Raw genomic sequence first — 18,557 nt, 5'->3', positions numbered from 1 at the left:
TGTTATGACTGATTAGAATGAAGATAACCAACAGTCAAAAAGTAAACTTCTAAGTGTTAGTATAATCATAAAATACTTAAGAAAATTAAAACAATTATATAATGATGAACATCTAAATAGGCTAATGGTAAAAGGAAATGATTACCTATGACATATTAAAATGTAAAACTATATATAGCCAATAGTGCAAGGCGGTGACTACCAACAACAAATTAAAACGTAAAACTAATGAACCAGCAAAAGCAATGATAAGAACAGGTAGGCAAGCAAGCAAGCAAGCAAGCAGAAATTGATTGTTTTCAAAATTGTCTGTTGGGGACAAACATAGTACTCTACCTGGTTTTGTTGACTAGAGGGATTTTCGGTTTGCTTCTTGATATACCATGGTGGGTACACTTTACGAAATTCTTCTAGCGGTTCCTTATGTGAAACAAATGTGGTGGCAGGGATTTAAGAAAATTAAGTCATCATTTATTTGGGAGAAAAATTCTCTGGTTTTCTCAGAGTTCTTTCTTTTTGTTGTTGTTGTAAGGAGATGGGGGGGGGGGGAGAAAGAAAAGGAACATGATATAAGGACTACAGTATGTTTTAAGATGATGTGAAATTACTATATAAATACTTAGCCTAAAAAAAGAAATCAGAAATACTATGATCAGTTGTTAGAAACTGGGTTCAAATTTCTGCCTTATAATTTAGTATGTAGGACTGGTTATATATGTTAAATATGCCTGTATCATAAAGAGTTATGTGCTCTAATACTGAATTGCGAAGTTAAATGATATTAAACTGATCACTATAAACATGTACAGTATTATTATATGAAGGAACATTGAATAGTGAAGCTTTAATCCTTATAACCAATTTCTGCAAAGGAAAGCAATCATATAAGGCAATATATTTAGTATCCATTCCAAAAATATTTTGCATCCCTTACTTTATTTCTTGTGAAATAAAAAAAAATTATAAAATTATGATAAACAAATGACAAACAAGAAATAGCAAGGCTCCATTTTATGGAAATGAATAAAAAAAATAAAAACAAATGATTAAATACGATGACAAATGTATACAATTCATAATATATTCATTGTTTCAAAATTATTTTATTATTTATAGAGCACAATTTGGCTCAATTTTACCTACATGGTTGCTTTTATGTTAGGTTACTTGGTGTTTTTTGGTTGTTTTTTTATTGTTTATGTTTATTGTGTTCCTAGCATTGTCCTTAATATTGATATTTTTATATTTATTTCATAATTTTTTTTCTTTTTTAATTCATTACATTATTGCTTGTGGTATTGAGTGTGCTATCAAAATAAATATTCCTGTTATCATCATACAACATTCATACGCCTTTAATAAATAACATACAGTAGATAAAATAGAATGAAAGAAACATTTGTACCAGTGATTGGTGCTCATGTGAAACAGCCAATATATAGTAGACCACTGAAAATAAAGCATTCGTAGCAAGAGCAACAGCTTAGTCTGAATTCAATTAAATAAAAAAAATGGTGTGGGAAGATGATTTGGAAATTCTTCTGCTTAGATAAAGAATAAAGTGATAGCTTCTGTTGAATGTTATAAAGACTCATGCCGACACAGTAAAGATGTTTGGTATGGAATCTTTAGAGAGAAAAGAGAAAATAAAAGAATACGAAGGAGTACAGTATACAAGGTGGGGCCCAAATCTCAATTGCGCAGTACAACATCCGAGTGAGTAGACCAGCATGAGCCTTGCAGCTTATTTGAGCATCTGTGAGTTATGATCCTGCAAACCACTGCTTGCCTGTGGTCTCAAATTGCAGGAAAACGGTGCGGTGATGTTGGTTCCCCTGCGATAGTCTGTTTTCTCATGCTTTTTTTTAATTCTTAGGTCGCTTGGTTAGACTTTAGGATTTAGTTTTTGGTTTGTTTTCTTTCGTGTAACTTAAGCGCATAGAGACCATGTAGTATGCGCTTTACAAGTCCCAAACCATTACCATTACCATTATTTGGCATGCTTTAAATGAACAAATAGGCTTCACTATTACAAAATTACATGCGTTTTGAGAGTAGCGCTTACTCAAGAGTTAAATTATTAGCTTGGTTTTTCCCATTTACCTTGTTAAAATTACACAAAGTTTTGTACATATGCCTACATGACTTGTTATAACATTTGTATTAATTAAGTCAGAAAATTTAATAGTGTCCTGACATTAAACACCAAAGCCAGTTTGGTAATATGCACTCTCTACTAAGCATTGCAGCAAGACTTAGCGTTATGTGAGTTTATTCAAGACTGGAACTTATTAGAGATAGATGCTTATTCAACCATTTATGCCAGTATGTGAGAAATTATACCAGCTGGGGCCTCAAGCATAGCATCTGAGGGAGATTACCAGCTAGTTGGCTATGGCTCAGGTTCAGTCCTCTTATTTGCTTTGCTTGAAAAACTTAGATTCGGCATTTGGCACGACAGTGTGTCCTTTAATCTTTAACAAAGCAAAAACTTACTTGTCCATTAACAATTTCCAAAATCGAAAACCATTAAAGTTATTCTCCCAAATACAATATAGCCCAATAATTAAAGAAAAATAAATGATTATATTACAATTTAAATAATAAAATATACATTAGTAATTTACAATGTAATAATAATTTTAAATTAAAAAAATATATATACAGTAAATAGTATGTGAATGATTTAAAATAAATAATAACATTAGAAAAGAAACTAAGCTAAAATAATTTTTGTAAAAGATCTATTTCAAAGTAATATAAAAAAAAATCATTTAAAGTGATGCCACCAAAATACTTGATGAAAACCAGCTAGTACAGACAGTTCAGTTGTCAAGGAATCTAAGAAAATATAGCAGCTACTGAAGAAGTCTGCTAAGGTAGTATTTCATCTGAAACAGTATGCCAGCTAGCGCAGATATTCTGGCACAACATATAAGGGAGTATACCTGCTAGTGCAGACAGTTCATTTGTCAAGGAATCTAAGAAGGCACAGCAGCTACTGAAGTCTGTTTAGCAGGTATTTCATCTGAAACAGTATGCCAGCTAGCGCAGATAACTTATATGCATAACACCTGAGGTTGGGGTCTGCTGTGTATTTGGTATTATTACATTTATTATAATATTCTTGTACCCTCGACTTGAATCACAGAGCACAGTCAAGCAAGGTTGTTGCTCTGAAGTTGAACGTATGGGACACTTAAATGACAGAATGACTTATTACAGTTAACCAGCTCATCGCTATTATCAATGGGCAGTTCATCCCTGACAACTATGAATTAATTTTGTGCAATGGTCTAGCAAATTTATGTTTAAAATGGCAGTTTTCAGTATAGCAAGTATTAACCTGAGTTGAGATATGAGATATCAGTGTAGAAATAACAGTCTGGTACATGGAGATGAAAAATATTACATGGAGATGACAGATGTTTGAATAGCATCAGAGGCAGAAAAACCAGCAGTGGAATTTGGCTCCATTTTCATAGCATCGGAGGAGTACTGCAGCTGGCCAGTTTGGCACTAAGTACATTTTTTTTTAAGAAAAAAAATATTTGTTTATGGAATACTCACTGGATCATAATCATGCTCTTCTTCGTCAAGGACCACCATGAACGCGGCCTTCTCAATTACATCCAAAGACACCTTATTGTCTCCCGACTTGAAAAACGTCTGTCGAGCAGCTGCCCATGGAATTCTATTGGGTAAATAAATACACATGTGCAATTATATACATCAAAGTAAACAAATCATGTTTTGATTGGATTTTTATTTTATTTTTTCAAAAGCTTACACTCTCATCCAATTGAAAATGCACCAGTGCACTAAAATAAATCTACCAGTGCACTAAAATAAATCTACCAGTGCACTAAAATAAATCTACCAGTGCACTAAAATAAATCTACCAGTGCACTAAAATAAATCTACCAGTGCACTAAAATAACACTGTGCAACTGCACCCAATGCGATTAGGAACACTTCATATTTAATCAACCAATACATGTAGCATTACCAACAACTGATGGCAATAGCATGTAGCTATTTTATGAAAACTAGGCTCAATAAGATTTAGTTACTATGGCAGAAGATATTACAGTACTATTCAGAAGCAGCACAGTGGCCTATTCCACCTTTGATACTCTAGGCATCACAGTGAATTTTTTTGGTGCAATACAAATTGTGGCTTTCCTTATTGCCAAAATCATAAATTTAAAAAAAAATAAAATTAATAAAAATATATAATGTACATATTATCTGTTGTATGATGTATACATACAAGGGCATGTTAGTAATCAATACATTGAACTGGTGATATTTGTATGTACAAAAACAAATTATCTTATTTTTAATCATACTTTTTATTGTTACTTACAAGTCCATAATAATTGCTGTTGACCATGAGTGGAGAGCGCCCTCTAAGATATACATATTCTTCCCACCAATCGCTGACGTAGTTAGAAGAGAACCACCATTTGAGGTAGAGGTAGCGTTGTAATCGCATTCCGAGGTTCTTTTTAAAGTCACTAGCAAGTCTCTCCATTCTGTTGTACTTTTCATCATCCATAAATGGACGCACTGATCGTAAATACTGTAAATAAATATCATATTGGCTACGGTCTGACTTGGAGACAAGCCAGGCATACGTTGAGCCCAGCTCAAGGTTAAGCCCAGCTTAACTTTGCCAGGCGTTCAGACTAACAGGATTAGCCAGACGTGAGTATTTGCATATTGATGAACTGTAACCAGGAAACGAGTTGAGATAAGCCACCTAGTTCAGACTGGCAGTTGGATAAACCCGGTAAGTTGAGCCGAGTTTATCCACCTAGTCTGAACTAGGCCATTGACTATTATGATGAGCTCCTAATTATTATTAATATGTCTTTACTATTATCAACATCGTCATTATCATTATCACATACCACCTGATCAGTAGTATTTATTATCACTGTCTTCATCATCACTATCACTTTTACCTTTACATCATCACTACATTCATTACAATCTCAACCCCATTATAATAAATAATAATAAATAATCCTCATTGTCGTATCACTGTATTAGAAGGGATTCATCTTTTCTCTTTTTTTTTCTTTTTTAAAAAGTTACCACTACAGTTTTCCCATCATAATCCTACTTATCAAATCAGCAAAATATGTGAAATAATTATAATGATATTTTATTAAAATCAATTTGTTAGCATTAAAAAAAAACAAAACAAAACTAAGAATTTTTTTAGAGCAGCAATCTCTCATAGCTGTAGAGTGACAGATGCTAGATAATTGATCATACCCGTCTTAATGTATCGTCTATACTCGGTAAAGGAAGATTAGGAAGTGTGTTCTGGTAGCTGTACAGTTGGGGTTTACGAGTACAAAACACCTTGAGGCAGAGCTGCAAAACAAACAAATATAAATGCTGGTATGAGAACTTTGGCTAATGTTTGCTCTATTATACTAAGCATAAATATTAGTAATTTGTTGGAAAATGCATACATAACACTTAGGTATGTAATATACAAAAAAATTATTGAAATTAAATAAATGGAACCAAATGATTTTTTTTTAGAAATTAAAAATTCACAACAAATAAATATAGGCATAGTTACAAATTTAATATTAAGTTTGGTATTTAGAAATATCTTCTTTTATTACTGATGGAAAGGATTTCTTTACCTAGTTTTATATTATATAAATTACTTGCATACTTAAGCAATACCTTAAGAAATGCATCCTTAATATCATATTCCAAGCAAGTACAGCTTGGCCTCAAATGCAATAAAATAAAATAGTAATAATCACTATAATAAATAATAATGACCACATTTTTTTTTCTTGTGCAATATTCGAATAAATATTTAATTAATGAATATTTTGAATTAAAAGTATTTTATAATGATAATGAATTTGGAGTTTATATTTTTCTCTTTTTGAATGTTTTTTTATATTTTTATTGTCCTGTGCTTTTTTTTTAAAAATATGAATTTTTGCAATTATTACTATAATTAATTATAACCTTATTTGGATTAAAGATTTGAATGTCAATTTTTATAATAATGATTTCTTACATTTTTAAATATTTCTTTTTTTATGAATATTTTTATTGCCCCATGCTTTTTTGCTTTTTTAGTATTTGTATGTTTATTGTAAATTGTTGTTCTTATGCTTCTTAATGTAACTGCTTTTCTGCTTTTTAAGTATTTATTTACCTATTGTGAATTGTTTTTTGCTTGTAAATATACCACAATTTAGTTCTTTTTACTACAATGTTATATTTGACAATTTCTTTTTACCTTTGTATTGTAATTTTTGAATTAATAAATATACCATGAGAATGAATGAAAAAATGAATAGAGGAACTATTTTGTTTGTTTCTAGCCAGTCTAGGGCATTTATTAATAATATCGTACATAGGCCTATGCCTCCAGTCCTCTTAATGAATACAACATACACTTTATGGGTTATAAATAATACTTCTTTCTTTTGAACAGAGTATTAATAATTTAAATGAGAGTATGACCTCAAAATAGTAATAATAGTAAGGCCCTACTATAGTGTCCAAATCCAAAAAGGGAAAATATGTCATCATCATATCAACAAACTTTACTAATATAATGACAAAAGAAATGGAAATACTAACCACCCATAGTTTGGTCAAAAGTGACGCTCTTCCTCTTGGCTCATACATAAACCTACGATATGACAAGAGGAACTTGAGCATATATCGTGTTGAGTAGATGATCACCAACCAAAGTATTGTAGCAAACAGTATCGTGGACATATAGCTACTGGTGGAAGTGTCAAGATATGATCCCCTGAAAAGGAAAGAAAGTATGATTGGTTATAATAAAAAACAATACACTTATAAATCCTCCATACATTTAATGGAGAAGTTTCAGAAATGTTCCCTATTATATAATTTATAACTAACATCTTTACAGTAATAATACACTGTACTTGAAAAATGGAATGGAAAAGTTTCAAATACAATGGGAAAATATAGAAATACAATTGGATTGGATTGGATGTATTTGGTGTAAACACCAAGGATAGCCCACGAAAGTCTAGAAGAAGACTTATTTTCAGTGGGGTCCTTCTGGTGGTGATTAGGCAGTACACTGGGAGACAATCCCCTACTCTTTTCCGAAGAGTGTACTGCATTCTTTAAAATGCACATGGGCCATAAATGCACACGTGACTAACGTCTTAAAGGTCTTATAAAGATGATGCGCTATTGTAATTTTTATTTCAGCCATCAAGCTATAACACAAGGAGAGGCAGCGATGGGAATTGAACCGGGCACCTAGAGATCTCCACGGTTCAGCACACACATAGTGGCTACCACCAGATTAACTGACTGAGCTAAGCTGCTCTCTATAAATAATACAATTTATTATGTGACATTCAGTTTAGGTAATTTTTTTCACTCGATTGGTAGTCAGTTTCAAAGTACTAAATTAATATTCATAATATGCCAATATGGTCAAAATTTAATTGAGTTTTACAATAGTACAATAACATACCTCAGTACTATGATTCAAATATCCCTAGCAACCTAAATGTTAGTTTATTAAGAAATTATTTTAAAAAAATAAGTTGATACTTACAAGGGAAGGTGTTCTCGTACTTTAGCAATCATACCCATAGAAGGATCGACTTTGGCCAGACTAAAGGCTAGAACTAAACTCACAACAGCAAGCCATGATGCTGGGCTAGCTGGGTAGGTTGTTGTAACAATATGGTTCTAAAAATTGTAAAAATATGTAAATTAATTACATTAACGTTAATAATCATATGTACAACATACAGCTTCAATGCCATTCGAAAATAATTTGATAAATAATTTGAAATAATATTAAGAAATACAAATCAGTAAAGAGATACTCTTTTGGGGGAGAGGGGATAGGGAGTGGGGTTACGGATACGTTACACAATGACTGCTCTGTTTCAATGGGCATATTAGAAACATACATGTTTTGTGAGGGTAGCAGGATATAATTCAGGTATGACCATAGAATAGTATTGGTTGGAACAGTCATATTGTAGCCATGAATCATTTCCCTTGTCAATGATTAAAAAAACTTCCAACATAATCCTGCCCAAAGGAGATACACACATGCCACTCAACTCGACAGTCACTCAAATCAAGAATTATCATAGCAAAATATAGCATTGCAATCAATCCACTATAATAAATGCAATCTTTATCTATTTCTGACCAAATATGCACTCATTTTTAAACAAACCTTTTTCTAGAACAAAAAAGCATATCTACAGTAGCAATGTTATAAATATAGGAGTACTTGATAACAATATTATCAAAGAAAGGTTATCATACTGAATAAAAAAAGTTACAAGTCAAACAAAACAGTTATCTTGAATGGACTAAAAGATTTCAAGCCTAATGATAAAGTTTAAATGTAATATTTAACGTCATCTGCGGAAACTGCCTCAATTTCATTAAACCACTATTACCAATCGGTTAATCTGGTGGTAGCCACTGTGTGTCCGCTGAACCTGTCTCTTATACACATCTAGATGTGTATAAGAGACAGTTATTAGGTCAAGGATGAGACACAAAATTGTTTGAAGTTCAATAAAAGCAATCTTTACCAATCTTGTACATATTAACAAGGTATCGGTTTGCCTGAAAATACCAACACATCCCCCTCTTCCCCTCCCCCCTCCCACAACCCAATGAAATTTGTCCACCTAAGCCCTAACGGTAGTGGGCCATCCATCTACAAAATTCCCTCCCCAATGCCCTCTATTTCAATTTCCTAGATTCAACAACTGCACTGACATATTTCACCAAGGCCTTTTTGATTTGGGATAGCATTACAAGGTATTTTATTTTAATTTCCCTCTTTTGCTTTTCAATGTATCAATGACTTCCTTCAGTGAAAAGAGATATTATTGGACTATTGATTGGTGGCATAACATAGGGAACAATTCTTATGCTCTGTCTTCCTCATTGTAATCGAAACAATGCTCTTCTAGGCTCAAATTAATTTGTTGAAATTCTTGGCCTTAAGTATATCATCCAGACCATGGGTGAAAGTAAAGAAAATCATTTATGTAAACTTGTAAAACCTTGGGCTATGGCCAATATACATAAGCTCAATCCCAATTTATGACGAAATAATTCAAGATTCTTTTAGTTGTCGCCAACTTTTATGCCAGACCCATTATTTGTTAGTATACCACTCCCTTTAATTGATCTAGTTAATCTCGTCAAATGGGAAGGAAACACTAAGAGTATGGTTAAGAAGGCAATTGTAAACTTCTTAAAGGTATACTGATGTCTAAGCAAGCAGTTTTAACTTGTTAACACACAACTTATAAATTTAGACCAGTTGTTAATGTGCTTTCACAGGATTCTGGGATGACCATGGCAAAAAAAAATAGTCTATTGACCAGATTCTTTAGAGAACATTAAAAAGTGTATGTAGTTCACCCTCTAAATCCAGACCACCTTTGGGACCCGAGTGGTCTCGGTGTCCAATAGAGGGTTAACATTGTATCAAAAAAAAAAAAGATAGAAATTGTTAGTTGGTACTTTGAAAAAGTGGTCTCGAAATAGAGGGGTCTTAGAATTAGAGGGGATCTCAAATTGGAGGGCAAAAAGATGAATGAATTGGCTTACCCTGAATCTGCTGAATCGCTTCTTCCATGACCTTTTGCTACTATTGTAGACAGCTTTTAACGCTTCATGGTTCAAGCTAACATCGATTCCTTCGTTGGTGACAGTAAACTGGAACGCGACAGCCTGATGGGCTTCAGCCATCTTGCTTATTTGCTCACCAAGTAGGGCAACTGCAAGTAAAATATAACAAAAATTCATTAGATCACATATTCCAATTTCCAACTTGCCTGTCTAAATCTGAGCGTTCGCTGCGCACAACTATTGTTAGTCGACGCGATTCCATTGTCAACGCAAAGCCACGAGGTGCACGTAACGAATCGTTTTAATGAAAATCCGCAGACAGTGTCGCATCATCTAACACTCACAGGGACCAGAGTTGGATTTGCCTGCCGACGCAGTGTGTGTCTGGCTTAACATAGAGATAGGTTTTTTAATCAGCTAAATGTAAAAATTTAAAGTTCCCTACTCGCACAGAAATACTGAGAGGAGCTTTTAGCTCAGTCGGCTAATCCGGTGGTAGCCACTGTGTGTCCGCTGAACCGTGGAGATCTCTAGGTCTCCGGTTCAATTCCCATCGCTGCTTCTCCTTGTGTTTTCAGCTGGAGGGCTCCATCTTTCGAATGAGACGTTTAAGCCGTTGGTCCCGTGTGCATTGATGGCCCATGTGCACGTTAAAGAATGCAGTACACTCTTCGGAAAAGAGTAGGGGATTGTCTCCCGGTGTACTGCCCAATCACCACCAGAAGGACCCCACTGGAAATAAGTCTTCTTCTAGACTTTCGTGGGGTATCCTTGGTGTTAACACTGAATAAATCCAATCCAATCCAATCCGAAACAAATGCAGACATTCATACAGTATTGCTATTTTTACCAAACACATTAATTTTAAAAAAAAGTGTGTCCTGGTACTACATTTTACAGTAATGTGGTAAACATCCGTGGATCCACAGTAATGTCTGATCAAGGAGACAAAAAAAGAGTTGATGTTGTTGAAACTAGAGGTCTCAAAGGGAGAAAATAAAAAAGAATATTTCAAGAAGTTCTAGCATGAAAGAGAACAAATTATCTTAATCTCCAGTTAATTCGATAAAAACTCAAATAGTGTAAAAGTGAAATGTTTTTTAATGCTTACTAAGATTATAATTTTTATCATCACAGGCATGTTGTGTAGTAGCTCAAATTTTCAATAATACTACAATAGTTTCAAGGATTGTTCCAATGCCGTAGCCAGGATTTTCAAAACAGTGCAGGACAATATCAGGGTGGACCAACTTTACGTGTAAATTCAAATAATGTGGACCCATTTCCTAAAAATTTGACCCATTTTACGCAAAAAATATGAAGAATGTGGACCCATTATCTTAAAAGTTTACTAATTTTAAGCAAATTATGAGAAATCTAGACCCTTTTTTTGCATAAACAGTATAATTTAGACGAATTTTTAAAAATGTGGACCCATTCTTTGTGGACCCAATAGAAAATTGTGTGGGACTGTCCCAACTGTCCAATTAACAATTATCACCATTTTCATCAGTGTACAAATAGTACTCTTTTCCGGTACCCTTCCCTTCCCTCAAAAGTGTACAAAAAATGCTGATTTTGCAAAAACATTCTCCATCTTTTTGTGAAGTGCACTAAAGCAATGTACTTGGTTGCTTAAAAGTGAATATTATATCCATGGTTACATTATAATTTTACCATTATTTTACATTGCATGTTATTTTATATACCAACATTTGTATGCATATAAAGTATACAAATCTGTCTCCTAGCGTACCATTTGTACACTTGTGAAAATGTTGATATTGTTGAACGACCTCTAACTCTCTTGAACTGATAAGCACCTATTATATTATTAAATTATAAAAAACTCCAATTAATAATGTTTACTGTAGATAATGACACCAATGGGTCGCAACACAAGTTTTTAAGTAAAAATAGTAAGTAAAAATAGGTTGCCAACTGATAGCACAGAATATACATCCTCTTATAATCTTTTGTAAACAAGCCATATAAAATAAGTGGATTTAAATCAATATGGTGACATACATTTCTAAATATAGAGAAAAGGATAGATATACTTGAGTAAATAACTCCTGATAAAAGGAAAGCAAAATAAAATATCCTTTGTAATAACAAATAAAAAAAGAATCTAGATAAAAGTCCCTTTGAGCAAAGTACTGTGAACAATAATTTCCAACCATGGCAGTTTTGCTCAGTTGGAAGTTCAAGCGGTGGTATTAGCGGACGGTAAGATGTAGAACGTAATGAGGTCACTAAAAGTCATCTGCGCATGCGAGAACATTTAAGTTCTCTTCGTCGCTTAAATTCTAGGATGCAATTCGGCCAAATCTACGTATGCAGAGAACATAAGATGCCTGGTAGGATGGTCACGCATGAGCGACTCCGTTCTAGTATCACGTCGTCGAACAAATTGAAAGCTACCTATAACTAAACCTCCACAAAAGTCTAGAAGATGACTTATTTCCAGTGGGGTCCTTCTGGTGGTGATTGAGCAGTACACCGGGAGACAATCCCCTACTCTTTTCCGAAGAGTGCCTGTATTCTTTAACATGGACATGGCCCATAAATACAAATGGGACCAACGGCTTGAACGTCTCTTCCAAAAGACGATGTGCTATTGTAACTTGTATTTCAGCCCTGCAGCTGAAACACAAGGAGACCTAGAGATCTCCACAGTTTGGCGCACAAACAGTGGCTAACACCAGATTAGCCGACTGAGCTAAGCTGCTCTCTCTACTGATTGTCACTGGCATTCTGAACAGAGCTTCATTGAAAATGGTCAGTTGCGTGCATCGTGGCATTGTGTTCTCAACAGAATTGCTGCCCGACCTCAAGACAGCATACTGTACCAGAAGACTTAATTTGTTGAGGTTTGCATGAGGTTTGCAGAGAGCAATACCAATCAAATGGTTCCAAATGAACCGGTTCGATTCCAGTAGCTACAGTATCCATAATTTTGTCTTTGTGCAACTTTCAAGAAAAAATTAGAACCATCAATAAAATAATTTGTAGAGTAGTGATAGACAATTAATATAAAACACATTCACATGACACTATTATGCCCAAGCACAGCGTGACATGGAAATTTTAGGGTCATTCAGACAATACTTATTTTGATTTTTTTTTTGATTTTTCGATTTTGAAAGCTAAAAACTAACTTGCTTACCAATTCAGATATTGCATTATAAATTTCAGTTCTTCACCGACAGTATTACTTAGTTCCATTGCATGATTCACGCTCGTTAAAAAACTTAGTGTGTGTGCGTGTTATGGCCAAACCAATATTTATAAATTTGGTACCAGTAAGTTTAAAGCACAATGTCCTTGCAATTGAAATATTCAGTTCTTGGAACAATTTTTGTACAGTATCATAGAACTATATATTTTATTAAGGAAATAATCATAGAATACTGAATATCAAGAACATAATGTCATCTAAAATTTGGGCATTTAGATAAAGGGTTTTGAACTTTTATTCTGTTCATTTGATGGGACATAACCTTAATGGATTTACAAGGCCATGGTCACTGGATAACGTACAACGGCAAACCAGCACAAAGTGCAACCTTCTCTGCTCCCTGGGGAGTATACCTAGTCGTTTGCTACTTCTTTATCGCACGAAACTAAAACATTCAATGCCACAACATCCTACCAGGTACCCATTTATACTCCAGGGTAGAGAGAGACAGACACAGATAAAGTGCCTTGCCCAAGGACACAAGTGATCCTTGCCCAAAAGAGTTTTGAACCCATGTCCAAGTCCAAGCCACAACCAATGTGCCAACCAACCACATCTATTATAGACAGTATACCATGCTCCTTCAAATTTGTGTATCATCAGCACTCAACACAATGGCTGCCATATTCAGCAAATCAAAATAAGTCTGGCATTGCTTTCATGTTTATCCTAAATTTAATATTCAGTTGTTGACAGCTAGATTTCCCAATATATTATTAATGTTGGAAAACACAGGTAGTAATATTTTATGTTGTTGTTCTTAATGTTCTAACATTTTTACTTCTAAATTTGTACATATGGTAAACGCTAGCCAAGCACATATGAAATGACATGAAAATTTTACCCCACCAAACTATTTTTACTGGTTAGCTGTTCATTTTTACTGGTAAAACTGATGGCTAAACCGGCATTGGGTGATAACCATTTCTGTTGTTGTTTACGATTTTTACCAGAAACTTCCTTTTAATTATTAATGTTCAATTTTCAGTTTCCTTCTATATCTTCACTGGGAAGGAAAGAACCTCAACAATCAACCATACAATAGAGCTAATAAATGATACCATACTATTGTAAATATACAAAGCAACAGGATACAGTAAGACTTAAACTCAAGGTCAATTAATAATGATTAACAATTGCAATACAGCAATGCAGTTACTTGAGATAGGGTACCTTGCTTGAATTTATCATTCAAGTCATCCCCATTAAAATCATTTGTCAGTTGACAGAGCTGAAGGTGAATGAGCGATGCATTCAGCTTATCTCTCAGGAAAGCACTTGTCATATATCGTAAATAGAATGTGTACCAGTATTTTGATACGTTCTCAAAGTCACCTTCACAATGTGTTCAGTATGTGGGTCAATATAACGCTGCTTGCTAGTAATAATGTTTATACAACTACATTTCCTATGATACAATTACAAGCAACGCATTACTAGTACAACTCTACAGACACATTCCATTAGTTACTTCTCATATTTTATTCAACAAATCTAATTCCGGTTTATTATAATCAGATATTTTGTAAATTCCTATAGCTAGGAATTTAGCATTTTTAAGAAAATAACTTTCATATCAGATATACTGTCAACTTTTAAACACAAATTTTTAGCTGTAAAGATGTATTGTCCACTGAAATTAACAAAAAAAATCTTATTTAAAAACATTTTGAAATTAACTAATTTTGCAGTAACACACAAATTATTTACTTGAGAATAAAAATTCTTATATTAAAAAAATGCATACCCTGATTTTTATACTGGATAATGATAAAAATAATAAACATTTCTAATGACTATAAGTGTTTCTATTACCCTTCACTGTAAAATTATGGGTATAATGTACTTACTACATTAATTTCTATTTCTATTTTTTTATGTTAATCAAAATGAGCACGATAATTAATTTCAAAAACAATTTTTAGGATTTTTGTTCTTTGTATTTTCCATGGGACAATACATCACACTTAAATCTACTGTTGTTCAGTCTTACTTTACAAATAAATTAATATAATGCATATTCCAACAAATTATAATGAATTACCAATTTTCTGCCAGTTACTTTCTACTTGACCTCATCATCAAATGTACCATGATTTCAAATTAATATGCAAATTAATTTGTCAATTAATTAGTTAATACCAGTAAATGTTTTTAATGTCTTGGTATTTAATATTCTCTATAAAAACGTAAATGAAAAAAGAAACTTTAACAGGGAGGAATGCAGTACCAGTATCAATTTCATAAAACTCACAAAAATATTTTGAAGACATGATATGAAAACAATGTAAGTAATTAGCATTAATTACTGTACACCAGGGTTAAATTAAATCAATGAACTACTGTGGAATGGACATGATACTTTACCAGCCAAATCTAGAAATTTAAATGTACAGAGAGGGAGCCATGATTCAACGTTTCAACATTTATTGGGTCATCTGCAGGCAGGGGTTCCAAGTTGGAAGAAATCCCTTCCGAGAGATCTGGTTGAATGAGCTTTCTCAATTATATTTCGGTGCGCATGGTGATACCCATCGCCACTGATTTCCATGAGACAATTGATAATAAAGTAGTAAAAACATGCAAATATTAGGGATTTGCGGAGATGGGTTACTTTCCGGGAGATTCTTGTTTGCTTGCAGGAAATGCACAGAATGTACTATAAGTCCAGGCCAACCTGTACAATGATTCACATCTGTACCCAATACAGACTCAACAAAGTGCTATTTTTCCTGAATGACTAGTATTTAGTTGTAAATATCCAATACTAGTCATTTCAGTAAAAACACAACTTTGTTCAGTTTGTGATAATTCAGTACTGTACAGTATGTTATTATTTGATAGGCTTGGACTTTTTTACATCTTTATATATCTTTATTTATAGTAAAATGTATTATATTCAGAATATGGGAAAAATAAAAACAAAATTATTACTATACAAATTAATCTGGATGGAAAAATAAAAATAAAATGCTTTTCTTTTGTCAATATCTTTAAAATTTTGTGAAGTAAAAAGTTATAGAGGGCACGCTGAGCCCTCACTCGACATTGTGGTGCTGTATAAAAAATATGATGTTGCGATTCATTCAAACATTCCAGCCATTGAACTGATAAATGTTTATATTAATTTAAATTGTGAGGGAAACATTTTTAAAAATGTTATTGTATGGAAGATATTATGACGGTATCAGGCAGGATAAATTTCTTCCTGAAATATTTTATTTTTCTATTTATTTAGTTTTAATAGCCTCTCAAATAGGTTAGGATATAAATTTTACTAAAATGGAGTCATTTGACTTTGACGTAAACTTAATAGATAACCACATCATACAACTTTTGTTCCAATAGAGTACTTCATGGGGTATAGCATTTATGATAACCCACAAACCAATCACAATCCTCTATTTGTAATTACTGTATGTCATTTGAATTGAATGATGGAGGCTAAACTTTTATCTTCTTGAAGAGTTGCCAACTTTGTAAATCAATATTTGAATCTATTACTATTTAAAAGTATTCAATGTCAAAAATAAAACTTTAATAACTTAACAATTTTATGGGCCTTAAGTTAATAATTTTACTGAGTTTTTGATCAAACATGAAAGTCTTCATTGTTGATAAGAAAATATACACTTTTGCTACTGTTTACTTCATGGTCTACAGTATGTTTACAATGATGCACATTGGAATTTTGCCAACAAAATACACTAATTCAATAGACAGGCCTTCTTTAAACCTATACTATACAGTACTGTCTATAATAATGTACTTCCTTGTATTGTGTAGTCTATGAAAAACTGACCAGCCATAATGTAAACACTTTAATGGTAAAGACATAGTAGTGTTGTATTCCATGAGTTCAATCATTTTAACACTACTTATTTACAAAAATAAAACAATTATAAAACAAAAACTTACCTTTGACATTCTTGCCAAGAGTAGACATTTTCTTCTGACAGAAACTCTTCCATCCAACCATTGTTAAATTATTTAAAATACCAGGATATGGAATATAATGGACAGTAATCTATCTACTTCACTGCTCACTACCAATCAGTTAGATGGCAAAGCCCTTGTATATAATGCTACTTTACACTGACGTCCAGTTTATTGGAATGTTGCTAACGTTAGCTTACTTTCAGCTGTATTATTACTCAATTAACTGGTACCATCATTATTATTATTATGCTGCACTATAGCATATTCACAAGTTTCCATAGTTGGAAGCACTTGGTGTTTGTCAGTTGAACATACTGTAGACCTGGGTTTAGTTGGACTATGACTACCAGCATATTCAGTTTATATACAGGTATTATTACAGTACAGTCAAACATAGCAAATGCAGTGATCCATTGATTCGCCATTGACATAAACTGTATCCGACAGTTCAAGCATTCCATAATAACAACACTTCCAGTGACAGGAACATTTCCCATAGAAGCACCCCATATCAAGAATACAGTAGGACCATTTCAAACAAACAGGAGCATTTCCCACTCACTGACAGGGCAACCAACCCCATGAGGCCCACTGAAAGGAGAATTTCCCTAGGATAAGTTCCACTGACAGAAGCATACTACAAATATAATATTTCGCATTTCCCACTAATGGCAAGCACTCATATTGGTACACTTTCTTTGCTGGTGTACATTTTGTTGCTCCCATCACAAAAAAAAGTAGATTGGGTCGGTTCGTGAAAACAAAAAAGCATGTTAAAATATGAGCTGTTGTTGTTACAGACCTTTTGTGTGGTAAAAAACACAAAAGTGCTCGACAACCAGTACACACTTATTTAGACGCACCTTTTTGTTCATTTGTCCTGCCCAATTCGCCATCCAAAATACCCCACTGTACTGTATTATTATTAATATTATTAATAGGTAAGATATAGTATTAAGTTCAGATAAAGCAGAGTTGGATTAGGAAGTAGATGTTTGGTTAAGGTACCTTTATCTATGAACTGTTGAACAGACATATGGCCGTGGGCATGAATGAATTTAATTGTTTTCACTAGAGCGTGAATACCTTCCTGAACTTTGAAATATAACTGTTTGTTTACTTTGCTACACATGTATTCTGCTGCAACAATTTGTATAATTTCCTAGACACAGACCTACTGTAATATACATTTATTGTTGTTTCTATAATATAATATATAGTATTAAAATTTATAATTTACTTTTAATGATAAGTATATAACTTTATAGATTTTCAGATTTAAGGAAATATTTTAAGAATAGTGAAAAATATTGAGGACTGGATGATAAACCAGGTCAGTCATCATTAGTTTTACACACCAGAAAAAGTAGGTTAAGCTTTGTAACTAGACAAGTTCACAGGCTGTACTGAAGATTGCATTTCTATAATTGCTAACCGCTCCATGCTAAAACTCTCCCAACCTTGTTTACTGTCAAAGATGAAAAGATGAATAGGCCTACTGTAAAATTACCTATTTGTGTATTTTGTCAACTTTATAATCATTCATTAAAGACCGAATTTCATGAGTGTTAATATCAGCCATGAAATATAATATCAGCTGTTGTCTTAATAAAATAAAAAACCAAGGCACAAAAAAGATGGATTTTACTTCCTTCCAGCAAGAACAATATTATTAAACCATCAATAAACTGACCACAAAATTTGAAAAAAGAAGGTA

The 18,557-nt window shown here is 33.1% G+C and overlaps 1 protein-coding gene across 1 annotated transcript in view; it reads right to left on the bottom strand.

Moving 5' to 3' along the window:
- The window catches only part of LOC117105006 (carnitine O-palmitoyltransferase 1, liver isoform-like), a 29,538-nt gene extending 12,440 nt beyond the window's left edge, over positions 1–17,098 (bottom strand). The window contains exons 1-8 of the mRNA XM_033245987.1: positions 16,820–17,098; positions 9,640–9,809; positions 7,601–7,737; positions 6,634–6,808; positions 5,287–5,388; positions 4,353–4,585; positions 3,571–3,694; positions 337–420 (exon numbers count right to left, since the gene is read on the bottom strand). Coding sequence (XP_033101878.1) covers positions 337–420; positions 3,571–3,694; positions 4,353–4,585; positions 5,287–5,388; positions 6,634–6,808; positions 7,601–7,737; positions 9,640–9,809; positions 16,820–16,880 — 1,086 coding nt within the window. The 5' untranslated portion in view covers positions 16,881–17,098. The remainder of the gene's footprint in view (positions 1–336; positions 421–3,570; positions 3,695–4,352; positions 4,586–5,286; positions 5,389–6,633; positions 6,809–7,600; positions 7,738–9,639; positions 9,810–16,819) is intronic.
- Positions 17,099–18,557: the final 1,459 nt, after the last annotated feature.

This window comes from Anneissia japonica, unplaced genomic scaffold (genome assembly GCF_011630105.1).
Source record: "Anneissia japonica isolate Jap-2015-1 unplaced genomic scaffold, ASM1163010v1 scaffold287834_len5846547_cov211, whole genome shotgun sequence".
NCBI lineage: Eukaryota > Metazoa > Echinodermata > Crinoidea > Comatulida > Comatulidae > Anneissia > Anneissia japonica.
This window is presented reverse-complemented; position numbering and strand designations above follow the sequence as displayed.